Genomic DNA, 25,071 nt, shown 5'->3' with positions numbered 1-25,071 from the left:
ATGGAATTTTATACCACTCCCAGTGGTATAAAAAGGGACATGACTCCAAGCACCCCAATAATTATAATTCTGTTAGTTTACATAGCAAAAAAATTAATTTAGTATTTCCTGTCTACAGCCAACTTTCCCAGCATAATCTCAATCTTTAGCGGCACAGTGCTCAGTGGTTAGCACTGTTGCCTCACAACACCAAGGGCCCAAGTTCAGTCACTCGAGGCTGGAATCGTCTGTGTGGAGTTTGCACATTCTCCCCATGTCTGCATGGGTTTCCTCCGGGTGCTCTGGTTTCCTCCCACAGTCCAAAAATGTGCAGGTCAGGTGAATTGGCCATGTTTAATTGCCCATGGTGTCAGGGGTGAATATAGGATAGAGGAATGGACCTGGGTGGGTCACTCTTTAGAGGGTCAGTGTGGACTTGTTGGGCCGAAGGCCTGTTTCCACGCTGTAGGGAATCTAATCTAATCTTTTTTCTTTAAAGCCAGTTCAATAATTTGTATTTTCTCACAGCTTAAACATAATACAAAAAAGGTCCCAGGCTAACTGGGGAAAAAATCAAAGTGACACCATCAGGTTAATGAATTGTGATTTTAAAAAGCATTTTTTTGGAAGAAGAGATTAACTGAGAAACGACAAATAAGTGAAACTCAGGGCCAAATTAATAAGGCAATATAACTAAGCAAGGTAGGGTAAGGGAAGTAAGGAAAGGTTTAGTAGTAAGTTCAAAGGTCCAAATCAAATATTTGTCTCTTTGTTTCAGTGAATATCATTTGTATATCACAATAAAGACACTAGAAAATAAAGATTTAAAGAATAATCATAAAGTAACCTCACCTTTTAAGAAAGTTTAAACAAAGACATTATAATTAATTTTACTCACGTGGCACTGGGCAGCAAGGTATCGACAGGCTCCATAGATCTGTGGAGAGGGCAGAAAACAAGTCACTTACTGTACCACCTGCCACAGTATTTTCCTCAATATTGTGAATGGAGAAGATGTCCAGTGGACCAGCAGTCAATTCCTGGTTTTCAGCTAATAAAGGACTTTAAAAAGTTCTGACAGCACTCAATGAAGTGAACAGCGGGAAGATGCTTCCACATTGAGGCAAGTTGAGAATGAGGGCCACAAATATAAGACAGTGACTGATAAGTTCGACAGGGAAATTGGAACAAACTCACTATACCCAGAGCAGGGCAAGAATGTGGAACTCACTACCATAGGGAGTAGTTAACTTGAATGGTAAATATATATTTAAGAAAAAGCTGGATAAACACAAAGGGGAAAGGATTAGAATAAAAAACCAAAAGAACCGCAGATGTTGAAAATCAGAAACAAAAACTGAACTTGCTGGAAAAACTCAACAGGTCTGGCAGCAGCTGTGGAGAGAAGTCAGAGTTAATATTTCGGGTCCAGTGACCCTTCTTCAGAAGTGTAAGGATCATTAACTCTGGTCTCCGTCCACAGATGCTGCCAGATCTGCTGAGCTTTTCCAGCAATTTCTGTTTTTGTTAAGGATTAGAATATACTGTTAATGTGAGAAGCAGCCCAGTTCAGATGGAATTTGATTAGATTCCCTACAGTGTAGAAACGGGCCCTTCAGCTCAACCAGTCCATACCGACCCTCAGAGGGGTAACCCACCCAGACCCATTTCCCTCTGACTAATGCACCTAACACTATGGGCAATTTAGCCTGGCCAATTCACCTGACCTGCACATCTTTGGACTATGGGAGGAAACCAGGACATCCAGAGAAACCCGCGCAGACACGGGGAGAATGTGCAAACTCCACACAGACAGTCACCGGAGGCTGGAATCGAACCTGGGACCCTGGTGCTGTGAGGCAGCAGTGCTAAGCCACCGTGCTCAGTGAATAAAGGAAAAATTGCTGGAGGAAGCAGAACTATGTTTCAACTCCAGTGATCCTTGTTTGGATGGAGCAAGGAAAATGTGATTTTTATGCTGGTGACAGTGTGTTGGGGAGATGTGGTTATGGGGAGGAGTAGAAGTGAGCAGATAGGTGGAGACAGACCCAGAGAGACAGAAATAATAGGCAGTCAATAATTCATGCAATTTAAAAGTAGTTCAACTTTTATTAAACAACAGTTTAGAAATAGTACATAATCTAAATAAGTGGAGAAAACCGACAATTTGTAACAGGGATTTCTGGTCCTACATCAGGTAAACAGTTGGATGAAATACATCTCCATGGCTGCAAGTAGTAATTTCTTCAGTTTCCTTTCAGTCACTTGAGCTAGCCAGAGTGTTAGGCAGAATCTAACGAGGGTCACTTTAAAGAGGTCTCCTATGTCTGATACCTCAAGCTAAACAAGATGTTAGCCTGAAGCCAGCATAGAATCATAGAGACTTACAGCACGAAAATAGACCCTTCAGTCCAACTTGTCCATGTCAACCAGATATCCAACCCAATCTGGTCCCATCTGCTAGCACCCAGTCCATATCCCTCCAAATCCTCTCCTATTCATATACCCATCTAAATGCCTCTTAAGTGTTGCAATTGTACCAGCCTCCACCACTTCCTCTGGCAGCTCATTCCATACACATACCACCCTCTGTGTGAAAAGGTTGCCCCTTAGGTCTCTTTTATATCTTGCCCCTCTCACCCTAAACCTATGCCCTCTAGTTCTGGAGTTCCCCACCCCAGGGAAAAGATTTTGTCTGTTTATACTATCCATGCCCCTCATGATTTTGACGCCCCAGGGAAAACATCCCCAGCCTGTTCAGCCTCTCCCTAAAGCTCAAACCCTGCAACCCTGGCAACATCCTTGTAAATCTTTTCTGAACCCTTTCAAGTATCACAACATCCTCTGACCAATAAAGGAAAGTATACCAAATGCCTTCACTACCCTATCCACCTGTGACTCCACTTTCAAGGAGCTATGAACCTGCACTCCAAGGTCTCTGTTCAACAACACTCCCTAGGACCTTGCCATTAAGCGTATAAGTCCTGCTAAGATTTGCTTTTCCAAAATGCAGCACCTCGCATTTATCTGAATTAAACTCCATCTGCCACTTCTCAGCCCATTGGTCCATCAAGATCCTGTTGTAATCGGAGGTAACCTTCTTTACTGTCAACTATACTTCCAATTTTGGTGTCATCTGCGAACTTACTAACGATACCTTTTATGCTCACATCCAAATCATTTATATAAATGGCAAAAAGCAGTGACCCAACACAGCTCCTTGTGGCACTCCACTGGTCACAGGCCTCCAGTCTGATAAACAACCCTCCACCACCACCACCACCTGTTTTCTACTTTGAGTCAGTTCTGTATCCACATGGCTAGTTCTCCCTGTATTCCATGAGAAATAACCTTGCCAACCTGTCGCCCAAAAGAACCTTGTCGAACACCTTACTGACGTCCATATAGATCACATCTACTGCTCTGCCCTCATCAGTCCTCTTTGAACAAAAAACTTAATCAAGTTTTAGAGACATGATTTCCCATGCACAAAGCCATGTTGACTATCCCTAATCAGTCCTTGCCTTTCCAAATACATGTACATCCTGTCTGTCAGGATGCCCCCAACACTTTGCCTATCACCGATGTCAGGCTCACTGGTCTATAGTTCCCTGGCCTGTCTTTACCGTCCTTCTTAAACATTGACACCATGTTAGCCAACTTCCAGTCTTCCAGCACCTCATCTGTGACTATTGATTATAAAAGTATCTCAACAAGATGCCCAATCACTTCCCTAGCTTCCCACAGAGTTAGAGGGTACACCTGATCAGGTCCTGGGGATTTATCCACTTTTATGCATTTCAAGATATTCAGCTCTTCCTCCTCAGTAAAATGAACATTTTTCAAGATGCCGCCATCTATATCCCTATATTCTATATCTTCCACGTCCTTTTCCATAGTAAATACTGATGCAAAATACTCGTTTAGTATCTCCCCCACCTCCTGTGGCTCCACACAAAGGCCGCCTTGCTGATCTTTAAGGAGCCCTATTCTCTCCCTAGTTATCCTTTTGTCCTTAATATATTTGTAAAAACCCTTTGGATTGTCCTTAATTCTATTTGCCAAAGCTATCTCATGTCCCCGTTTTGCCCTCCTGATTTCCCTCTTAAGTATACTCCTACTGCCTTTATACTCTAAGGATTCACTCGATCTATCCTGTCTATACCTGACATATGCTTCCTTCTTTTTCTTAACCAAACCCTCAATTTCTTTAGTCATCCAGCATTCCCTGTACCTACCAGCCTTTCCTTTCACCCTGACAGGAATATACTTTCTCTGGATTCTCATTATCTCATTTCTGAAGGCTTCCCATTTTCCAGCCGCCCCTTTTCCTGTGAACATCTGCCCCCAATCAGCTTTTGAAAGTTATTACCTAATACCATCAAAATTGGCCTTTCTCCAATTTAGAACTTCAACTTTTAGATCTGGGCTATCCTTTTCCATCACTATTTTAAACCTAATAGAATTATGGTCGCTAGCCCCAAAGTGCTCCCCCACTGACACCTCAGTCACCTGCCCTGCTTTATTTCCCAAGAGTAGGTCAAGTTTTGCACCTTCTCAGTAGGTAAACTGGTCCACTGAGAGAAGCTTTTCTCTGTCTAGAACCAGTTATATATCTAATTTCTGGGAGTCTCATGTCAACCACTTATTTCATAGTCCAGCAGCAAAAGACAGACATTACAGGCAACCCTTCCTATTTTCATTACAAGGCTATGAGATGTCATCCTGTGGCTAATTCCCTGCACGGATGTTTCCTTTAGTTTTCATGCGACTTACACATGGGTCATGAGATTACCTCCCAGCTCTAATCAAAACCATTAATATCGTATTCCAGAGCCTGTCTGTAGGGTCCTTGGTAGAAGTAATGGTTTTCATTGTCATATGCTGACTTAACCAACTTGAATGCTTCTGCTGGCCTCTTGGTGATTAAAATCTTTGAAGGAGCAAGGACGTCAGATTCATCTTCTTCGCTGACTCAATGAGATGCAAAGTTTGTTCAATATCCACATTTCACTCGGCATGTTTAAACCCTGATAGCACATCCAATTTAATACTCTCAGTGGAACGGACTTCCTGTTTTTCTTTACTACAACTTCTTCGCTTTCACGGCTCAAGCCACAATTGGTGGAGATGTCACTCCAACAGGCAACAGCCGCAATGAGCTGGATGAATAGAAACCTGGAGAAAGTGAAGACTGCAGAAGCCGGAGATCAGAGCTGAAAAATGTGTTGCTGGAAAAGCGCAGCAGGTCAGGCAGCATCCAAGGAGCAGGAGAATCGACGTTTCGGGCATAAGGCCCTTCTTCAGGAATGAGGAAGATGTGCCAAGCAGGCTAAGATAAAAGGTAGGGAGGAGGGACTTGGGGGAGGGATGTTGGGAATGTGATAGGTGGAAGGAGGTTAAAGTGAGGGTGATAGGCTGGAGAGGGGGTAGGGGCGGAGAGGTCAGGAAGAAGATTGCAGGTCAAGAAGGCGGTGCTGAGTCCGAGCGTTGGGACTGAGATAAGGTGGGGGGAGGGGAAATGAGGAAGCTGGAGAAATCTGCATTCATCCCTTGTGGTTGGAGTGTTCCTAGGCAGAAGATGAGGCGCTCTTCTTCCAGGCGCCATGTTGCCATGGTCTGGCTTTGGAGGAGGCCAAGGACCTGCATGTCCTTGGCGGAGTTAAAGTGTTCAGTCACGGGGTGGTTGGGTTGGTTGGTTGGTGCGAGTGTCCCAGAGGTGTTCTCTGAAATGTTCCGCAAGTAGGCGGCCTGTCTTCCCAATATAGAGGAGGCCACATCGGGTGCAGCGGATGCAGTAAATGATGGGTGTGGAGGTGCAGGTGAATTTGTGGTGGATATGGAAGGATCCCTTGGGGCCTTGGAGGGAAGTAAGGGGGGAGGTGTGGGCGCAAGTTTTGCATTTCTTGCGGTTGCAGGGGAAGGTGCCGGGAGTGGAGGTTGGGTTGGTGGGGGGTGTGGACCTGACGAGGGAGTCACGGAGGGAGTGGATTTCTGGAATGCTGATAGGGGAGGGGAGGGAAATATATCCCTGGTAGTGGGGTCTGTTTGGAGGTGGTGGAAATGACGAAGGATGATGCGATGTATCTGGAGGTTGGTGGGGTGGTAGGCGAGAACCAGTGGGGTTCTGTCCTGGTGGCGAATGGAGGGGCAGGGTTCAAGGGCGGAGGAGCAGGAAGTGGAGGAGATGCGGTGGAGAGCATCGTCAACAACGTCTGAGGGGAAATTGCGGACTTTGAACGCCATCCCAATTCCTTCGCCTCTGCCGCATCTGCTCCCAAGAGGACTGATTCCAATACCGAACAACCCAGATGGCCTCCTTCTTCAAAGGGATCCCCAAGGGATCCTTCCATATCCGTCACAAATTCACCTGCACCTCCACACACATCATTTACTGCATCCACTGCACCTGATGTGGTCTCCTCTACATTGGGGAGACAGGCTGCCTACATGTGGAATGTTTCAGAGAACACCTCTGGGACACCCGCACCAACCAACCAACCCAACCCCGTGGCTGAACACTTTGACTCCCCCTCCCACTCCGCCAAGGACATGCAGGTCCTTGGCCTCCTCCATCGCCAGACCATGGCAACACGACGCCTGGAGGAAGAGCGCCTCATCTTCCGCCCAGGAACCCTCCAACCACAAGGGATGAATGCAGATTTCTCCAGCTTCCTCATTTTCCCTCCCCTCACCTTGTCTCAGTCCCAACCCTCGGACTCAGCACCGCCTTCTTGATCTGCAATCTTCTTCCCGACCTCTCCACCCCACCCCCTCTCCGGCCTATCACCCTCACCCTCACCTCCTTCCACCTATCGCATTCCCAATACCCCTCCCCCAAGTCCCTCCTCCCTACCTTTTATCTTAGCCTGCTTGGGATACCCTCCTCATTCCTGAAGAAGGGCTTACGCCCAAAACGTTGATTCTCCTGCTCCTCGGATGCTGCCTGACCTGCTGCGCTTTTCCAGCAACACATTTTTCAGCTCTGATTAGAAACCTGCACAGGAATGCTGAATTTTGGTGCATATTTATTCATCTGCACCGCTGAGAATTATCACAAGCCAGGTATATGTATTGAAACAATAGGTCATGTACCTGTTTATGTAAAGATCATAATATGGCATTATGAGATTAATCAAAACTATGTTAAATGAGGACAAATTCAACAAATTTCTTAAAGAGTCTTATAATGTTATTACACAGCAATCTGTATAATGGGAAAGAAATCATACCTTATCAAGTTTGCGGGATCGAATCGCATGGGCAGCTCTGTGGTACTGGGCAGTGAGGTAAAGGCATTGGGAAAGCCAGTAGATATCTTGCGGTTCCTCTACAACAGAAAACAAAACCGTTACACTTAATGTGTCAACTATGCCATCAGATCTGCGTGTTGTTAACAAGGTCACTATTTAATGCCCACTCCTAAGTGCCCTGGAGAAGGGTTGGCACACAAATCCATTCACTCCAAAGCCAGGCCTCAAAAAACTGTTTTTAAAACAATCACCATGGCTACAGAAATATTGCAAATTAATTATTAACACACAGAAAACCACTGATTAATAACTCAAAAATCAGGCACCCAAGCCCAAAGTGATATTTCACATAAATCACAAAGTTTACATCCCAGAATTCTCAATGCAAAGAAATCACATTCCTACTGTAAAGAAAAATTCAAAAGGAAGAATGCATCATCTTTGGTTCACTGAAGAGAATAGGGAAAGCGTCAAATCAAGAAAAAAAACGTACAACTGCTCTAGATGAGTGGGCAGAATACAAACAGCAGAGAATGGCTAAAACAGTAATGAGAACAAGAAATTAGAGTATGAAGCCAGCTAGATATTTAAATAGAGACAGAACGAGTTTTGACAAGTATTAACAAGGGAAAGAATATGTAGAGTGAGTGTTGGTCCTCTACAGAGAGTGAAATAGAGCATTAATAGTAGTAATAAGGAAAAGGTAGATGAAATAAGCAAATATTCTGCTTCTGATTTCACTGTTGACAATACAATAAGCATCCCAGTAATAGATATGAATCAGGTGGAAGGGAGAGAAGAACTTAGTGAAATGACAATCGCAAGGCTGGTAGGACTAAGCAAACCGATGGAACTGCTGGCTGACAGGTCTCTTCAAGTCCAGATGATTTTATCCTAGGGTCTCAAAAGTTGTTGCTAATGAGGCGCTAGATGCGTTTGTAACAATTTTCCTAAATTCTCTAGGTTCGGGAAAGGTTTCATCAGTGTAGAAAGTCATAAATATAATTTGCTTATTCGAGAAGGAAGAGAACCAAAAGACAGGAACTTGTAGACCAATTAGCTTGATCATTAAAGAGATGATAGTAGCACATTTAGAAAAACTCAGAAATCATGGTGTAGTTTCATTAAAGGGAAATTATGTCTAACTGATTTATGGGAGCTTTTTTAAAAAGCAGCAGTGTGGATAGAATGAAACCTGAAGATGTACTATACCTGGATTTCCAGAAAACATTTGGTGAGGTGTCCTATTCAAAGAGGTTGGAAAATAAAAGCTCATGGTGTAGCGGGTAATATATTAGCATGGATATCAGATTGGCTGGCTGAAAACAGTACGCATACATGGATGAGATAAGTGGAGCCTGCAAGGCTCTGGGCTGAGTCTCATCATCACTGGAATGAGTTAAATAAGGGGAGGGAAAGCAAAGTGGCTGAATTCACAGATCACAACAAGATAGGTCGGAAAATATGTAATATGAAAACAAAGACAACTAAGAAAGTTGCAGACAAATAAAGATAGGTTGAGTGAGTGGGAAAAACCTGGCAGCATAAGTATCATGTGGAAAAATATGAAGTTGTTCACTTTAGCCTGAAGGAGAACAACTGCAGAATTCTGTGGGACAGCTAGATTTAGGTGCTTTAGTACAGGAGTAACAAAAAATTAGATTACAAGTACAAAGATAATCAAGACAGCTCACGGAATGGCCATCCTTTCTTATGAGAGGAATTGAACTTAAAAGGAAGGATGTTACACTCAGTTATACAGGGTACTGGTGAGGCCACATCTCAAATATGATGTTGTTTGGATCTTATCTAAGGAGAATGTAAATGTATGTGATGGTTCACAAGAGGTATACTAGATTGATTTCTGGAATGAATAGGTTACCCTATAAGGATAGGTTGGACAGAATGGGCTTGCTTCCTCTGCGGTATAGAAGAGTGAAGGGTGACCTGACTCAATGGTCTTGACAAGGTGGAAATGGAAAGGATGTTTCTTCTTGTGGGAGACTCCATAACTAGGGTTCACCATTTTGGGATGGAAATGTGGAGAATTCTTTTGTCTCAGGGGCTCATGCACCTTTGGAATTATCCGCCTCAGAAGTGGTGATGGCATCTTCATTTAACACTTTTAAGATGGAGATATCTGATTCTTTATGAACAAGCAATTCGAGGGTTATCAGGGTAGAAAAAAAAGTGGGATTTGACATATAATAGAATAGCCATGATATCATTGAATGGTAGAGCAGGCTTGAGGGATGAAAGACCTAATCCTGTTCCTAATGCACATGTGGGAATTAGTCTCAAAATTTCCAAGCTCTGGCCTGCCTCCAGTAACCACAGGAGACATATGGCTAGTCCGCTTCAGTTTCTGGTCAATGGCAATCCTTGGCATATTGATAGTGGAATATTGATAGAGAGTTGATAATGCCATTGAATGACACGGTCATTTGCTTGTCACTCGTGTGGTACAAGTTTTCTTTGCCACTTATCTGCCAAAATCTAGATATTGTCCAGATCTAGCCCCACTTGGACATGGACATCTTCAGTATCTGAGGAATTGTGAATGATGCTGAAAACTGTCCAATCATTAATGAACATCCTTGCTTCTGATCTTATGATAAATGGATGGTCACCGAAGAGCAACAAAAGCACATAGCAGGCAACTCCTGATTGGACACATTCAGTGCAAACAGTACAGGTTCAGATAAAGGAAGAATTGCAGAATATTTGCGAACATGTTGAAGCCCAACCACAGTGCACACAGCTGCCTATGAAACACACTTCAATGTTTTCTTTTTGACACATCTTGCCAAGTTTACCGGGTACAAATTTATAATACACATTATCTGTAGATTAGTTTCAGGATCCATGATTGTTTAAATTGATTACTTTGAGGTTAAGATGATACATTAAATAATCTAACACAATTCTTTCTGAATGCCCAGCAGAAGAATTCATCTGTTTGTCACCAATCTTCATTCCTTTTTCACATTTTGCAATAAAAGAGATGTGCACTTTTAAAGCATTTTGTATGGCTATTGAACCTCTCAAAGTACCTTGCAGCCAATAGATTATTTGGCTGTCACTGTAGTACTGTGGGAAAAACAGCAGCCAAGTCGCTCACAAATTCGCAAAGAATAATCTGATTACATATTTTCAATCATGTTGCCTCAGATAAATATTGGCCAGAACCCCAAAGATAAATCTCTTAGTCCTCTTCAAAACAGCACAGTGGGATATTCTGCATCCACTGAGCAACAGGCAGGGCTTTGGCTGAACATCTCACTTGAAAGGTGGTGTCTCCATCAATCCAGCATTCCCTTAATTCTGCAATGGAGTTTTGGTACTTGTGCTCAAGCCTTTGAATCAAATTTGAACTCAGTACCTTCTGAATATGAAGCAAGAATGAACATCAGAAATTAAGAAACAGAAACTGGAGTAGACCATATGGTCTGTTGAGTCTGCTGTGCTACTCAATATAATGATGATCATCTTTGGCTTCAACTCCAGTTTCTTACCAAGTCTTTGTAATTATCCCTCAGGTTTGAGACCCCACATATCTGTCTATCCCTGCCTGTGCTACCATTATGATAGAACTTCCACAACACTCCATAATACAGAATTTCAAAGGTTCACAACCCTTTGAATGAAGAAAATGTTCACCTCAGTCCCCATCCTGAGACCATGTCCACATTCTAGATTCTCTAGCCAGAAGAAGCAACCGTAGTATCTACTTGGTAAGCCCAATGAGAACAGTAGCAACTAAGTAGCTGCTGTTAATAAACAACATAACCATTAGAGGGCCAAGTATACTACAGCAAGTAGAACACTAACAGCATTGTGACCTTAATAAAGGATAATAAAATAAAATTCATTTTAAAATGTAATGGGGAAAACAGATGTTGAAAGCATATGTTTAAAGATGTGTGAACAGGCAAAGCCACATGAACAGAGTTGTTGCTGTGGTAACTGCTCATTTGAATCAGAGGTATTAGGGAAATCTCCTGGCATCATTAAATTTTAAGTCACATTTCATGATCTTAACCAAGACAAATTACAGTAATACAGATGATTTAAATACTTATACAATACTGTTACTGTTCTGTAAAATTCACAGACATTTGATGCTTCAGATACGATTAGAAATAAAAATCCAACATGCTAAACTCGATTCCTGCTCCCTCCCCTCTTCCTCTCATTCGTTTTAGAGTCATACAGCACGGAAACAGGATCTTTGACCCAACCAGTCCATGCTGACCAAAACTGAACTAATCCTTTTTGCCCGCATTTGGCTCATATCCCTCTAAACCTTTGCTTTTCATGTACCTGTCTAAATGTTCTAACTTTTGTTATCTTTATTACTTCCTCTGGCAGCTTGTTCCATATACACACCACCCTGTATGTGAAAAATGTTGCCCCTCTGATCCCTTTTAAATCTTTTCCCTCTCACGTTAAATCTATGCCCTGTAGTTTTGGATTCCCACACCTTGGCGAAAAGACCTTGACTATTCACCCTATCCATGGCTTTCGTGATTTTATAAATCTTTAAGGTCACCCCTCAACTCGCTACACTCCAAGGAAGAAAAAGTCCCAGCTTATTAAGCATCTCCTTGTAACTGAAACTTTCCAGTCTCAGTAACATCCTTGGAAATCGTTTTCTGCACCCTTTCCAGTTTAATAACACGATGACCAGAATTATATAGAATACTCCAAATTTAGTAATATCTTGCACAACTGTAACATGATGTCCTAACTTCTGTACTCAATGCTCTGATTGAAGAAGGCAAGTGTGCCACACACCTCCTTCGCCACCCTGACTACCCGTGATGCCACTTTTGAGGAAATACGTTCCTCCACCCCTAGGTCACTGTTTGAAACACTTCCCATGGCCCTACCATTAATTGTATAAGCCCTGCCTGGTTTCTCTTACCAAAATGCAAGACCTCACTTTATTTGAATTAAACTCCACCTGCCATTCCTCAGCCCACTAGCCCAGTTGATCAAGATCCCATTGTACTCTCAGGTAACCTTCTTCACAGTTCACTCTACCACCAATTTGGTGTCTCCTGCAAACTTATGAACCACGTTGTCTATATCTGCATCCAAATTGTCTATATAAATGACGAACACAGTCAGTGGACCCAGCACCGATCGTTGTGGCACACTGCTAGTCACAGCTATTTAACTTTAATGTTATTTAATTTTAAATTAATATAACCAAGTGCACACTAACTCCATTATTGATAGACATTCACAGAAACATGAAATCAGCAAATATTTCTCTCACGTCCTGGAAAGCAAACTAAAGAACACAAACCTATAAGACTACAGATTCAATATAAAAGTATGAAAAAATCAGCTCACCATGCGACAACGAAGCAACCTTATCAGCCCAAAACAACGCACTCTGATATTGTTGCTGCAAAGAAACAAATGGACAGTGTCATTATCCTGGTCACCGATGGCTTTGAATGAAGCGTCAGCCATAGTTCAGGAGGCAGAACACCAGCATGGGTAAGACGATTGTTTCAAGATCTATCCAACAGCACCAGAGTAATCAGATCAACAGCACATTGCCACAGATTAATTACAGCAGTGAGTGAACATAGCAGCTCATCATCACATTTCAAGCACAACGAGGGATTGGCAATCAATGATGACCAGCCAGTGTGCCCACATCCATGAAGGAATGAAAAACAAATGTCCACATGCAGGATGGAGGGAGCAGTGGCCAAAAACGAATTCTGAGGCAACTCTGCACTGCCTGAGGGCCAGTAGTCCAGACAGTACGACATTGTTAAGAGTTGGCAGGGTCATTAGTGCGGCGCTCCCTCAGTGTCATTACTGAGGGAGCATCTCACCATCACAGGGGCAGGACTAACGGAGTGCCCCACCGGTTGCACGATCGATGCTGAGGGAGCGCCGCACCGTCGCAGGGTCAGTGCTGAGGGAGCGCCGCACCGTCGCAGGGTCAGTGCTGAGGGAGCGCCGCACCGTCGCAGGGTCAGTGCTGAGGGAGCGCCGCACCGTCGCAGGGTCAGTGCTGAGGGAGCGCCGCACCGTCGCAGGGTCAGTGCTGAGGGAGCGCCGCACCGTCGCAGGGTCAGTGCTGAGGGAGCGCCGCACCGTCGCAGGGTCAGTGCTGAGGGAGCGCCGCACCGTCGCAGGGTCAGTGCTGAGGGAGCGCCGCACCGTCGCAGGGTCAGTGCTGAGGGAGCGCCGCACCGTCGCAGGGTCAGTGCTGAGGGAGCGCCGCACCGTCGCGGGGGTCAGTGCTGAGGGAGCGCCGCACCGTCGCGGGGGTCAGTGCTGAGGGAGCGCCGCACCGTCGCGGGGGTCAGTGCTGAGGGAGCGCCGAACCGTCGCGGGGGTCAGTGCTGAGGGAGCGCCGCACCGTCGGGGGGGTCAGTGCTGAGGGAGTGCTGCACTGTCAGAGGGTCAGTACTGAGGGAGTGCTGCACTGTCAGAGGGTCAGTACTGAGGGAGTGCTGCACTGTCAGAGGGTCAGTACTGAGGGAGTGCTGCACTGTCAGAGGGTCAGTACTGAGGGAGTGCTGCACTGTCAGAGGGTCAGTACTGAGGGAGTGCTGCACTGTCAGAGGGTCAGTACTGAGGGAGTGCTGCACTGTCAGAGGGTCAGTACTGAGGGAGTGCTGCACTGTCAGAGGGTCAGTACTGAGGGAGTGCTGCACTGTCAGAGGGTCAGTACTGAGGGAGTGCTGCACTGTCAGAGGGTCAGTACTGAGGGAGCGCCGCACCGTCGCGGGGGTCAGTGCTGAGGGAGCGCCGCACCGTCGCGGGGGTCAGTGCTGAGGGAGCGCCGCACCGTCGCGGGGGTCAGTGCTGAGGGAGCGCCGAACCGTCGCGGGGGTCAGTGCTGAGGGAGCGCCGCACCGTCGGGGGGGTCAGTGCTGAGGGAGTGCTGCACTGTCAGAGGGTCAGTACTGAGGGAGTGCTGCACTGTCAGAGGGTCAGTACTGAGGGAGTGCTGCACTGTCAGAGGGTCAGTACTGAGGGAGTGCTGCACTGTCAGAGGGTCAGTACTGAGGGAGTGCTGCACTGTCAGAGGGTCAGTACTGAGGGAGTGCTGCACTGTCAGAGGGTCAGTACTGAGGGAGTGCTGCACTGTCAGAGGGTCAGTACTGAGGGAGTGCTGCACTGTCAGAGGGTCAGTACTGAGGGAGTGCTGCACTGTCAGAGGGTCAGTACTGAGGGAGTGCTGCACTGTCAGAGGGTCAGTACTGAGGGAGTGCTGCACTGTCAGAGGGTCAGTACTGAGGGAGTGCTGCACTGTCAGAGGGTCAGTACTGAGGGAGTGCTGCACTGTCAGAGGGTCAGTACTGAGGGAGTGCTGCACTGTCAGAGGGTCAGTACTGAGGGAGTGCTGCACTGTCAGAGGGTCAGTACTGAGGGAGTGCTGCACTGTCACTGGGTCAGTACTGAGGGAGCGCCGCACTGTCAGAGGTTCAGTGCTGAGGGGGTGCTGCACTGTCGGGGGGGGTCAGTACTGAGGGAGTGCTACACTGTCAGGGGGGTCAGTACTGAGGGAGTGCTGCACCGTCAGGGGGGTCAGTACTGAGGGAGTGCTGCACTGTCAGAGGGTCAGTACTGAGGGAGTGCTGCACTGTCAGGGGGTCAGTACTGAGGGAGTGCTGCACTGTCAGGGGGTCAGTACTGAGGGAGTGCTGCACTGTCAGGGGGTCAGTACTGAGGGAGCGCCACACTGTCAGAGGGTCAGTACTGAGGGAGCGCCACACTGTCACTGGGTCAGTCCTGAGGGAGCGCCACACTGTCAGAGGGTCAGTGTTGAGGGGGTGCTGCACTGTCGGGGGGGGTCAGTACTGAGGGAGTGCTGCACTGTCAGAGGGTCAGTCCTGAGGGAGCGCCACACTGTCAGAGGTTCAGTGCTGAGGGGGTGCTGCACTGTCGGGGGGGGGTCAGTACTGAGGGAGTGCTACACTGTCGGGGGGGTCAGTACTGAGGGAGTGCTGCACTGTCACTGGGTCAGTCCTGAGGGAGTGCTGCACTGTCAGAGGGTCAGTGCTGAGGGGGTGCTGCACTGTCGGGGGGGTCAGTACTGAGGGAGGGCTGCACTGTCACTGGGTCAGTCCTGAGGGAGCGCCACACTGTCAGAGGTTCAGTGCTGAGGGGGTGCTGCACTGTCGGGGGGGGGTCAGTACTGAGGGAGTGCTACACTGTCGGGGGGGTCAGTACTGAGGGAGTGCAGCACTGTCAGAGGGTCAGTACTGAGGGAGTGCTGCACTGTCAGAGGGTCAGTACTGAGGGAGTGCTGCACTGTCAGAGGGTCAGTACTGAGGGAGTGCTGCACTGTCAGAGGGTCAGTACTGAGGGAGTGCTGCACTGTCAGAGGGTCAGTACTGAGGGAGTGCTGCACTGTCAGAGGGTCAGTACTGAGGGAGTGCTGCACTGTCAGAGGGTCAGTACTGAGGGAGTGCTGCACTGTCAGAGGGTCAGTACTGAGGGAGTGCTGCACTGTCAGAGGGTCAGTACTGAGGGAGTGCTGCACTGTCAGAGGGTCAGTACTGAGGGAGTGCTGCACTGTCAGAGGGTCAGTACTGAGGGAGTGCTGCACTGTCAGAGGGTCAGTACTGAGGGAGTGCTGCACTGTCACTGGGTCAGTACTGAGGGAGCGCCGCACTGTCAGAGGTTCAGTGCTGAGGGGGTGCTGCACTGTCGGGGGGGGGTCAGTACTGAGGGAGTGCTACACTGTCAGGGGGGTCAGTACTGAGGGAGTGCTGCACCGTCAGGGGGGTCAGTACTGAGGGAGTGCTGCACTGTCAGAGGGTCAGTACTGAGGGAGTGCTGCACTGTCAGGGGGTCAGTACTGAGGGAGTGCTGCACTGTCAGGGGGTCAGTACTGAGGGAGTGCTGCACTGTCGGGGGGGTCAGTACTGAGGGAGTGCTGCACTGTCGGGGGGGGTCAGTACTGAGGGAGTGCTGCACTGTCACTGGGTCAGTCCTGAGGGAGCGCCACACTGTCAGAGGGTCAGTGCTGAGGGGGTGCTGCACTGTCGGGGGGGTCAGTACTGAGGGAGGGCTGCACTGTCACTGGGTCAGTCCTGAGGGAGCGCCACACTGTCAGAGGGTCAGTACTGAGGGAGCGCCACACTGTCACTGGGTCAGTCCTGAGGGAGCGCCACACTGTCAGAGGGTCAGTGTTGAGGGGGTGCTGCACTGTCGGGGGGGTCAGTATTGAGGGGGTGCTGCACTGTCGGGGGGGTCAGTACTGAGGGAGTGCTGCACTGTCGGGGGGGTCAGTACTGAGGGAGTGCTGCACTGTCAGAGGGTCAGTCCTGAGGGAGCGCCACACTGTCAGAGGTTCAGTGCTGAGGGGGTGCTGCACTGTCGGGGGGGGGGTCAGTACTGAGGGAGTGCTACACTGTCGGGGGGGTCAGTACTGAGGGAGTACTGCACTGTCACTGGGTCAGTCCTGAGGGAGTGCTGCACTGTCAGAGGGTCAGTGCTGAGGGGGTGCTGCACTGTCGGGGGGGTCAGTACTGAGGGAGGGCTGCACTGTCACTGGGTCAGTCCTGAGGGAGCGCCACACTGTCAGAGGTTCAGTGCTGAGGGGGTGCTGCACTGTCGGGGGGGGTCAGTACTGAGGGAGTGCTACACTGTCGGGGGGGTCAGTACTGAGGGAGTGCTGCACTGTCACTGGGTCAGTTCTGAGGGAGTGCTGCACTGTCAGAGGGTCAGTGCTGAGGGGGTGCTGCACTGTCGGGGGGGTCAGTACTGAGGGAGGGCTGCACTGTCAGGGGGTCAGTACTGAGGGAGTGCTGCACTGTCAGGGGGTCAGTACTGAGGGAGTGCTGCACTGTCAGGGGGTCAGTACTGAGGGAGTGCTGCACTGTCACTGGGTCAGTCCTGAGGGAGCGCCACACTGTCAGAGGGTCAGTGCTGAGGGGGTGCTGCACTGTCGGGGGGGTCAGTACTGAGGGAGGGCTGCACTGTCACTGGGTCAGTCCTGAGGGAGCGCCGCACTGTCAGAGGGTCAGTACTGAGGGAGCGCCACACTGTCACTGGGTCAGTCCTGAGGGAGCGCCACACTGTCAGAGGGTCAGTGTTGAGGGGGTGCTGCACTGTCGGGGGGGTCAGTACTGAGGGAGTGCTGCACTGTCAGAGGGTCAGTCCTGAGGGAGCGCCACACTGTCAGAGGTTCAGTGCTGAGGGGGTGCTGCACTGTCGGGGGGGGGTCAGTACTGAGGGAGTGCTACACTGTCGGGGGGGTCAGTCCTGAGGGAGTGCTGCACTGTCACTGGGTCAGTCCTGAGGGAGTGCTGCACTGTCACTGGGTCAGTTCTGAGGGAGTGCTGCACTGTCAGAGGGTCAGTACTGAGGGAGTGCTGCACTGTCACTGGGTCAGTCCTGAGGGAGCGCCACACTGTCAGAGGGTCAGTGCTGAGGGGGTGCTGCACTGTCGGGGGGGTCAGTACTGAGGGAGGGCTGCACTGTCACTGGGTCAGTCCTGAGGGAGCGCCACACTGTCAGAGGGTCAGTACTGAGGGAGCGCCACACTGTCACTGGGTCAGTCCTGAGGGAGTGCTGCACTGTCAGAGGGTCAGTCCTGAGGGAGTGCTGCACTGTCAGAGGGTCAGTCCTGAGGGAGTGCTGCACCGTCAGGGGGGTCAGTACTGAGGGAGTGCTGCACCGTCAGGGGGGTCAGTACTGAGGGAGTGCTGCACCGTCAGGGGGGTCAGTACTGAGGGAGTGCTGCACTGTCAGAGGGTCAGTACTGAGGGAGTGCTGCACTGTCAGGGGGTCAGTACTGAGGGAGTGCTGCACTGTCAGGGGGTCAGTACTGAGGGAGTGCTGCACTGTCGGGGGGGTCAGTACTGAGGGAGTGCTGCACTGTCAGGGGGTCAGTACTGAGGGAGTGCTGCACTGTCAGAGGGTCAGTACTGAGGGAGCACTGCACTGTCAGGGGGGTCAGTACTGAGGGAGTGCTGCACTGTCAGAGGGTCAGTGCTGAGGGAGCACTGCACTGTCAGGGGGTCAGAACTGAGGGAGTGCTGCACTGTCAGGGGGTCAGTGCTGAGGGAGTGCTGCACTGTCAGAGGGTCAGTACTGAGGGAGTGCTGCACTGTCACTGGGTCAGTCCTGAGGGAGCGCCACACTGTCAGAGGGTCAGTGCTGAGGGGGTGCTGCACTGTCGGGGGGGTCAGTACTGAGGGAGTGCTGCACTGTCACTGGGTCAGTCCTGAGGGAGTGCTGCACTGTCAGAGGGTCAGTCCTGAGGGAGTGCTGCACTGTCAGAGGGTCAGTACTGAGGGAGTGCTGCACTGTCACTGGGTCAGTCCTGAGGGAGCGCCACACTGTCAGAGGGTCAGTGCTGAGGGGGTGCTGCACTGTCGGGGGGGTCAGTACTGAGGGAGGGCTGCACTGTCACTGGGTCAGTCCTGAGGGAGTGCTGCACTGTCAGAGGGTCAGTACTGAGGGAGGGCTGCACTGTCACTGGGTCAGTCCTGAGGGAGCGCCACACTGTCAGAGGTTCAGTGCTGAGGGGGTGCTGCACTGTCGGGGGGGTCAGTACTGAGGGAGTGCTACACTGTCGGGGGGGTCAGTACTGAGGGAGTGCTGCACTGTCACTGGGTCAGTCCTGAGGGAGTGCTGCACTGTCAGAGGGTCAGTACTGAGGGAGTGCTGCACTGTCGGGGGGGTCAGTACTGAGGGAGTGCTGCACTGTCACTGGGTCAGTCCTGAGGGAGTGCTGCACTGTCAGAGGGTCAGTCCTGAGGGAGTGCTGCACTGTCAGAGGGTCAGTACTGAGGGAGTGCTGCACTGTCAGAGGGTCAGTACTGAGGGAGTGCTGCACTGTCACTGGGTCAGTCCTGAGGGAGCGCCACACTGTCAGAGGGTCAGTGCTGAGGGGGTGCTGCACTGTCGGGGGGGTCAGTACTGAGGGAGTGCTGCACTGTCACTGGGTCAGTCCTGAGGGAGTGCTGCACTGTCAGAGGGTCAGTCCTGAGGGAGTGCTGCACTGTCAGAGGGTCAGTACTGAGGGAGTGCTGCACTGTCACTGGGTCAGTCCTGAGGGAGCGCCACACTGTCAGAGGGTCAGTGCTGAGGGGGTGCTGCACTGTCGGGGGGGTCAGTACTGAGGGAGGGCTGCACTGTCACTGGGTCAGTCCTGAGGGAGTGCTGCACTGTCAGAGGGTCAGTACTGAGGGAGGGCTGCACTGTCACTGGGTCAGTCCTGAGGGAGCGCCACACTGTCAGAGGTTCAGTGCTGAGGGGGTGCTGCACTGTCGGGGGGGTCAGTACTGAGGGAGTGCTACACTGTCGGGGGGGTCAGTACTGAGGGAGTGCTGCACTGTCACTGGGTCAGTCCTGAGGGAGTGCTGCACTGTCAGAGGGTCAGTACTGAGGGAGGGCTGCACTGTCAGAGGGTCAGTACTGAGGGAGTGCTGCACTGTCACTGGGTCAGTCCTGAGGGAGCGCCACACTGTCAGAGGGTCAGTGCTGAGGGGGTGCTGCACTGTCGGGGGGGTCAGTACTGAGGGAGGGCTGCACTGTCACTGGGTCAGTCCTGAGGGAGCGCCACACTGTCAGAGGGTCAGTACTGAGGGAGGGCTGCACTGTCACTGGGTCAGTCCTGAGGGAGCGCCACACTGTCAGAGGGTCAGTACTGAGGGAGCGCCACACTGTCACTGGGTCAGTCCTGAGGGAGTGCTGCACCGTCAGGGGGGTCAGTACTGAGGGAGTGCTGCACCGTCAGGGGGTCAGTACTGAGGGAGTGCTGCACTGTCAGGGGGTCAGTACTGAGGGAGTGCTGCACTGTCAGGGGGTCAGTACTGAGGGAGTGCCGCACTGTCAGAGGGTCAGTACTGAGGGAGTGCTGCACTGTCAGGGGGTCAGTACTGAGGGAGTGCCGCACTGTCAGAGGGTCAGTGCTGAGGGAGTGCTGCACTGTCAGGGGGTCAGTACTGAGGGAGTGCCGCACTGTCAGGGGGTCAGTACTGAGGGAGAGCTGCACTGGATGCTCTGACCCCCGCCCGCCGGCCTGTTCCCCGAAGCTGGTTCCCGGGGGGTTGCCTGCTCGCTCACCTGGTCCAGGTAGAGTCGGACCCGGCGCCGCAGCCGCTCCCGATCCGGCTTCACTTTCTGACTCATCGCCGCCACTTGCTCTCGCTCCCGCGCTGCTACTTCCGGCGCCCCACGTCCGGCTGCCAATCCCTTCCCCTCTCCGGAGAACCGTGACCCGAACATTGGGTCCCCCCCCGGAGGCCTCCTGCTCCATGTGAGGGAACATCAGGGAATTATTATTTTTTTTAGGGAGGAATACGACATGAATGACAGCAAAAATCATCCAAGCATTTTCAAAAACCAAACAGTGCAAATCTAAATTACAAACTGAACGCGTTGGAAACAACGCAAGGTCTTAATTTTCAGCAAATGTTGTTGCTAACAAATCAAAACGAGCACATTTTCTGCTCTTTCCTCATGGCTGTCTAACAATTTCACATACAATCTGGATTAAAGACTTTAACAATGGAATGAAATGCATCTTTGCTTTAATGGCTAAAGGTACAAGTTGGTTTCTGGAAACTAAGAGGAGACTTAAAGTTCATAACTGAAACCATGTTTGAAGTACATTTCCATACTGGAGCTTATCTGCTGCTGGAATCCTTATCAATAATGTTGGTACCTCTAGGTTTGACTCTTCCAATGCATCCAGACTGCAATCTCCCACATTTTAGAAACACAGAAAATAGCAACAGGTGTAGGCAATTCGGACCTATGAGCTTGCTCTGACATTTAGTATGATCATGGTTGATCACCCAACTCAGTATTCTGTTCCCACTTTCCCCCATTGCCTTTGATTCTTTCAACCCTAAAACCCATATTTTGTAGATCTGTGGAAGTGTTCGCAGAGGGCTTTGGAAGCCAATTCATCGGATGCATTTAAGGCAGAGTGTGAGAAACAAAGCTCACTCACTTCAATAATTTCAGTTCGATACAAGATCTGGATCAGTAGTGTCATTTATTTTACACTTGCAAGTGGGTGTGATGTTCACAAGGCAGGGACAAAACACACTGAATTCAACAAATACGCGATATTTATATAATTTGGTTCCTACATTTTTTTTCTTATTTCATTGTTCCCCACCCGTTCACATCCCTCACTTCCCTAAGACCAATACACATTACTCTTGTTTAATCTCTTGTCTTATCCGGCTTTGTCTGTGACAAAAATGCTTATGTCTGGCTTCACAGGGCCATTAGACCTCGTCCTGCTGTGGGTTATTGTGAAGCATTTCTTGCCATGCCATTATCTATTCCCTCCATCTGTGCTGTCCTTCACAGCATCTTATCACTAAGCCCTTTTAATTGGAGTTGGTTCCTGTGTTTCTGTAAAAGTGGGAAACAGATGTTAATACCTATTGTTTATACAGGCATATTTATAAACTGTCTTCACAGCATCTTATCTCGTGCCTGTATTTTTTACTATTGTTTTGCAGTCCCGTTTCTTTCTTGCATACATTTTTAGCTAATACAAAAAAACAATTATGCATTTCCTCCACATAGTTCCCATTCTTGTTGACTCAGCTCTTGGCTGAAACAATTACACACTGATGTGAGTTCACTTATTTTTATATCAATAATTATAATTACAGAATTGCAGAAGTAACATTAATTTACCTATATCCCACACAGAGATAGATAGATTCTTGATTAGTAAGGTGGCAAGAGTTAGGGGGAGAAGGCAGGAGAATGGGGTTGAGAAACATACCACCATGATTGAATGGTAGAGCAGACTCAACATGTTGAATAGCTTAATTCTGCTCCAATATCTTATGTTTTGGCCTCCACTCTTTTTGTGGCAGAGAATTCTACAGGCTCACCATTCTCTAGGTGAAGAATTTTTTCTCATCTTAGTCCTAAATGATGTATCCTTATACTGTGACCCTGGTTCTGGACTCCCTGGTCACTGGTATCACCATTTACCGGGTCTAGTGCTATGAGAATTTTATTTCTACAAAGTTCCCCTCTCAGTCTTCTAAGCTCCACTGAACACAGTCCTAAGCAATCCAGTTTGTCTTCAAACCACACTCCTGCCATCCCAAGAATCACTCTTCGTTGCAGGGTCACCAAGGTCTCACTTTCCCAATCTGTCACCTTTCAAAGAACAATCTGCCTTCCTGTTATTGCTACCAAAGTGAACAACCTTCCATTTATCCACACTATACTGCATATGCCCTCATGCATTTGCCCACTCACTCAACTTGCCTAAATTGCATCTTTGCAGCCTCCTCATGTGGAAAATAAAGAACATGAAAGTATGTGCAGGGTTAAAACATGAAGACCACTGGCAATCTGATAGGCAGGATGGGAAGGGGCTGCATGGTGGCTCAGTGGTTAGCACTGCTGCCTCACAGCACCAGGGTCTCAGGTTCAATTCCAGCCTGGGGCGACTGTCTGTGTGGAGTTTGCACATTCTCTGTGTGGGTTTCCTCCGGGTGCTCTAGCTTCCTTCTACAGTCCAAATATGTGCAGGTCAGGTGAATTGGCTATGCTGAATTGCCCATAACGTTAGGTGCATTAGTCAGAGGGAGATGGGTCTGGGTGGGTTACTCTTCAGAGGGTCGGTGTGGACTGGTTGGGCTGAAGGGCCTGTTTCCACACTGTAGGGAATCTAAAAAAAATAGCAGAGTAAGGCGAGGTAACAGTTAGTAGAGGTAGTTTCCCTATTAAGTGTCATTATGACAAGATTGGGGCCATAAAAATTTGGGACATGATATTAAATATCTAATTAATACTTAGTAGACTCAGCTTGAGACAGAAGACTATTGTAATAGATGGAACAGCTAAATATCTATCATGACAGGTTAGTCTGGAATGGAAGATCACTGTAGCAGAGGTGATAATAAATATCTAATCATGACATGAGGAAAATATTAAGTAGGGTTTGGAATGAAAGACCATCTTTGCAAGAATTAACACTAAATATCTAACCATGACATTAGAATAACATTCAGTAGATCGTACAACTAAAGAGATAATGGGAACTAACATCACTGGTTTATTGTGTAGCTAGAGTGAGGTACTTTGATTAATATAGTTGGACATGCTAATAAGCTAACAGAAACATGATAAAAAAAATAAAAAACAGGGCCCCTCAGGTTCGTGGGCTCTCGAGAATCTGCTTTCTCAGTGTCACAGTTTTTTTATTTGCAAATAAAAGACCTACTTCTTGAAGAACTCTCTGCTGATTCTCTACATTTTCTCCATGACACTCACAATTCATCCTCCCACCCAGCTTTATGTCATTGCCATCTGTGAACTCAAGCTAATCCAAAACACCACTTCCTGTGTTCTAACCCGTAGCTAGTCCTTTTCCCATTTCCCCCACTCCCTGTTATCACAAGACGCCCATGAAGCAATTCCCTCATTTTAAACATCCCACGATTCAATTCCTTCCATTGTTTTGCCCTTAAATATCTCTTAACCTCCTCCAGACCCACGACCTTCCCTGGTAGTTCTGCTCATATAAATCTGGGCCTCTGGTACATACTCAGTTTTATTTTAATTTAGTTTTCCGTTGGAGACGATGCCTTCAATTGCCAAGGGCGTATATCTCCAGGATTCCCTCAATTGCTCCAAATCTCTCCTTCACTGTCGTACTTGTCTTCCTTTAAGACAGCCTTAAAATTTACCACTTTGACTAAGCTTTTGATCTCCTATCTAACATCTCCTTATGTAGCTTGGTGTCATATATTGTTTTAGAGAGTTCCTGTACAGAGCCTTGGGTCATTTTGATAGGATAAAGTTATTCGAATTATAGAGTCATAGAGATGTACAGCACAGAAACAGACCTTTCGGTCCAACCCGTCCATGCCGACCAGATATCCCAACCCAATCTAGTCCCACCTGCCAGCACCCGTATATGAATATAAATTGGTATTCTTGTTAGACCACTAATCTGTTTCTGTGCTGGAAGTTCTATGTCGATTGCATTGTAAGTATTCATGGAGGACTGATCATTAGTTGATATGATTGTTATATTTAATTAGTGACAGTGACTTCGGATGAGTGGCTACAATGCTTAGTAAATGTTTGTCACTTCTAATGAGGGACTATTACTCTCGGTTCAGTTATAATGTTCTCCATCTGAATTGGAAAGTTCCACTTTAAAAATCTAGGATGATACTGTGAAGCAATATCGACAGAAATCATGTCAAACCCATTCTCCCTCTGTTCTTTCCTGTGGATCTAGACTATTAAAGAAGGGCAAGGGCATTTTTCCAGAGTTGGAGGGGGTGGGGCGCAGTTCTAAACCAATATTTATCCCTTAGCTAATGCCTAATCTGCTCATTAGCTGCATTCCCTACATTACGTCCATGACTATACCTGGCTGTGAAAAGCAATATAGATATACAAGCTTTACTGTTATTCTTAATTAATGGTTGCCACGCCTGTTGAGTGATTTTTGTTCGTAATTAATGACTGCCATTTCCAGATATGAATCTATCAGGTATGGACCAGAGCAGAGTCAAGCTCTGAATCCCCCCAAAAAAGGAGTAAGCAATAGTAGACCAGCTCACTGTGGAACACTCGTGATGGTCAGAAGATCAGGCAACTCCAGGTGGGTAAATATGTCATGGATCAGTGTTGTGCCCACAGTAATGATTGTACTGACCAGCCACTCTTCATCCCCATGACTCTGTACATTCTAGACCAGTCAGAACCTCAGATTTGATGGTGGGCTGCATTCCCCACTGTACAGCCTTGCAGACAAAAATATTTAAAAGAAAGAATTTGCGGTTTTCATAGCAAATTTCATGTCCTCAGGATGTCTCGATGTGCTTTACAGCCAATGAAG

The 25,071-nt window shown here is 48.4% G+C and overlaps 1 protein-coding gene across 1 annotated transcript in view; it reads right to left on the bottom strand.

Moving 5' to 3' along the window:
* The window catches only part of cdc16 (cell division cycle 16 homolog (S. cerevisiae)), a 72,508-nt gene extending 52,107 nt beyond the window's left edge, over window positions 1-20,401 (bottom strand). The window contains exons 1-4 of the mRNA XM_060826485.1: window positions 20,295-20,401; window positions 12,594-12,648; window positions 7,212-7,309; window positions 878-916 (exon numbers count right to left, since the gene is read on the bottom strand). Coding sequence (XP_060682468.1) covers window positions 878-916; window positions 7,212-7,309; window positions 12,594-12,648; window positions 20,295-20,360 — 258 coding nt within the window. The 5' untranslated portion in view covers window positions 20,361-20,401. The remainder of the gene's footprint in view (window positions 1-877; window positions 917-7,211; window positions 7,310-12,593; window positions 12,649-20,294) is intronic.
* Window positions 20,402-25,071: the final 4,670 nt, after the last annotated feature.

The sequence above is a fragment of the Hemiscyllium ocellatum genome, chromosome 6 (genome assembly GCF_020745735.1).
Source record: "Hemiscyllium ocellatum isolate sHemOce1 chromosome 6, sHemOce1.pat.X.cur, whole genome shotgun sequence".
In the NCBI taxonomy this organism is placed as follows: Eukaryota; Metazoa; Chordata; class Chondrichthyes; order Orectolobiformes; family Hemiscylliidae; genus Hemiscyllium; species Hemiscyllium ocellatum.
Note: the sequence above shows the minus strand (reverse complement) of the source record. Positions and strands in the feature narration are given on the sequence as shown.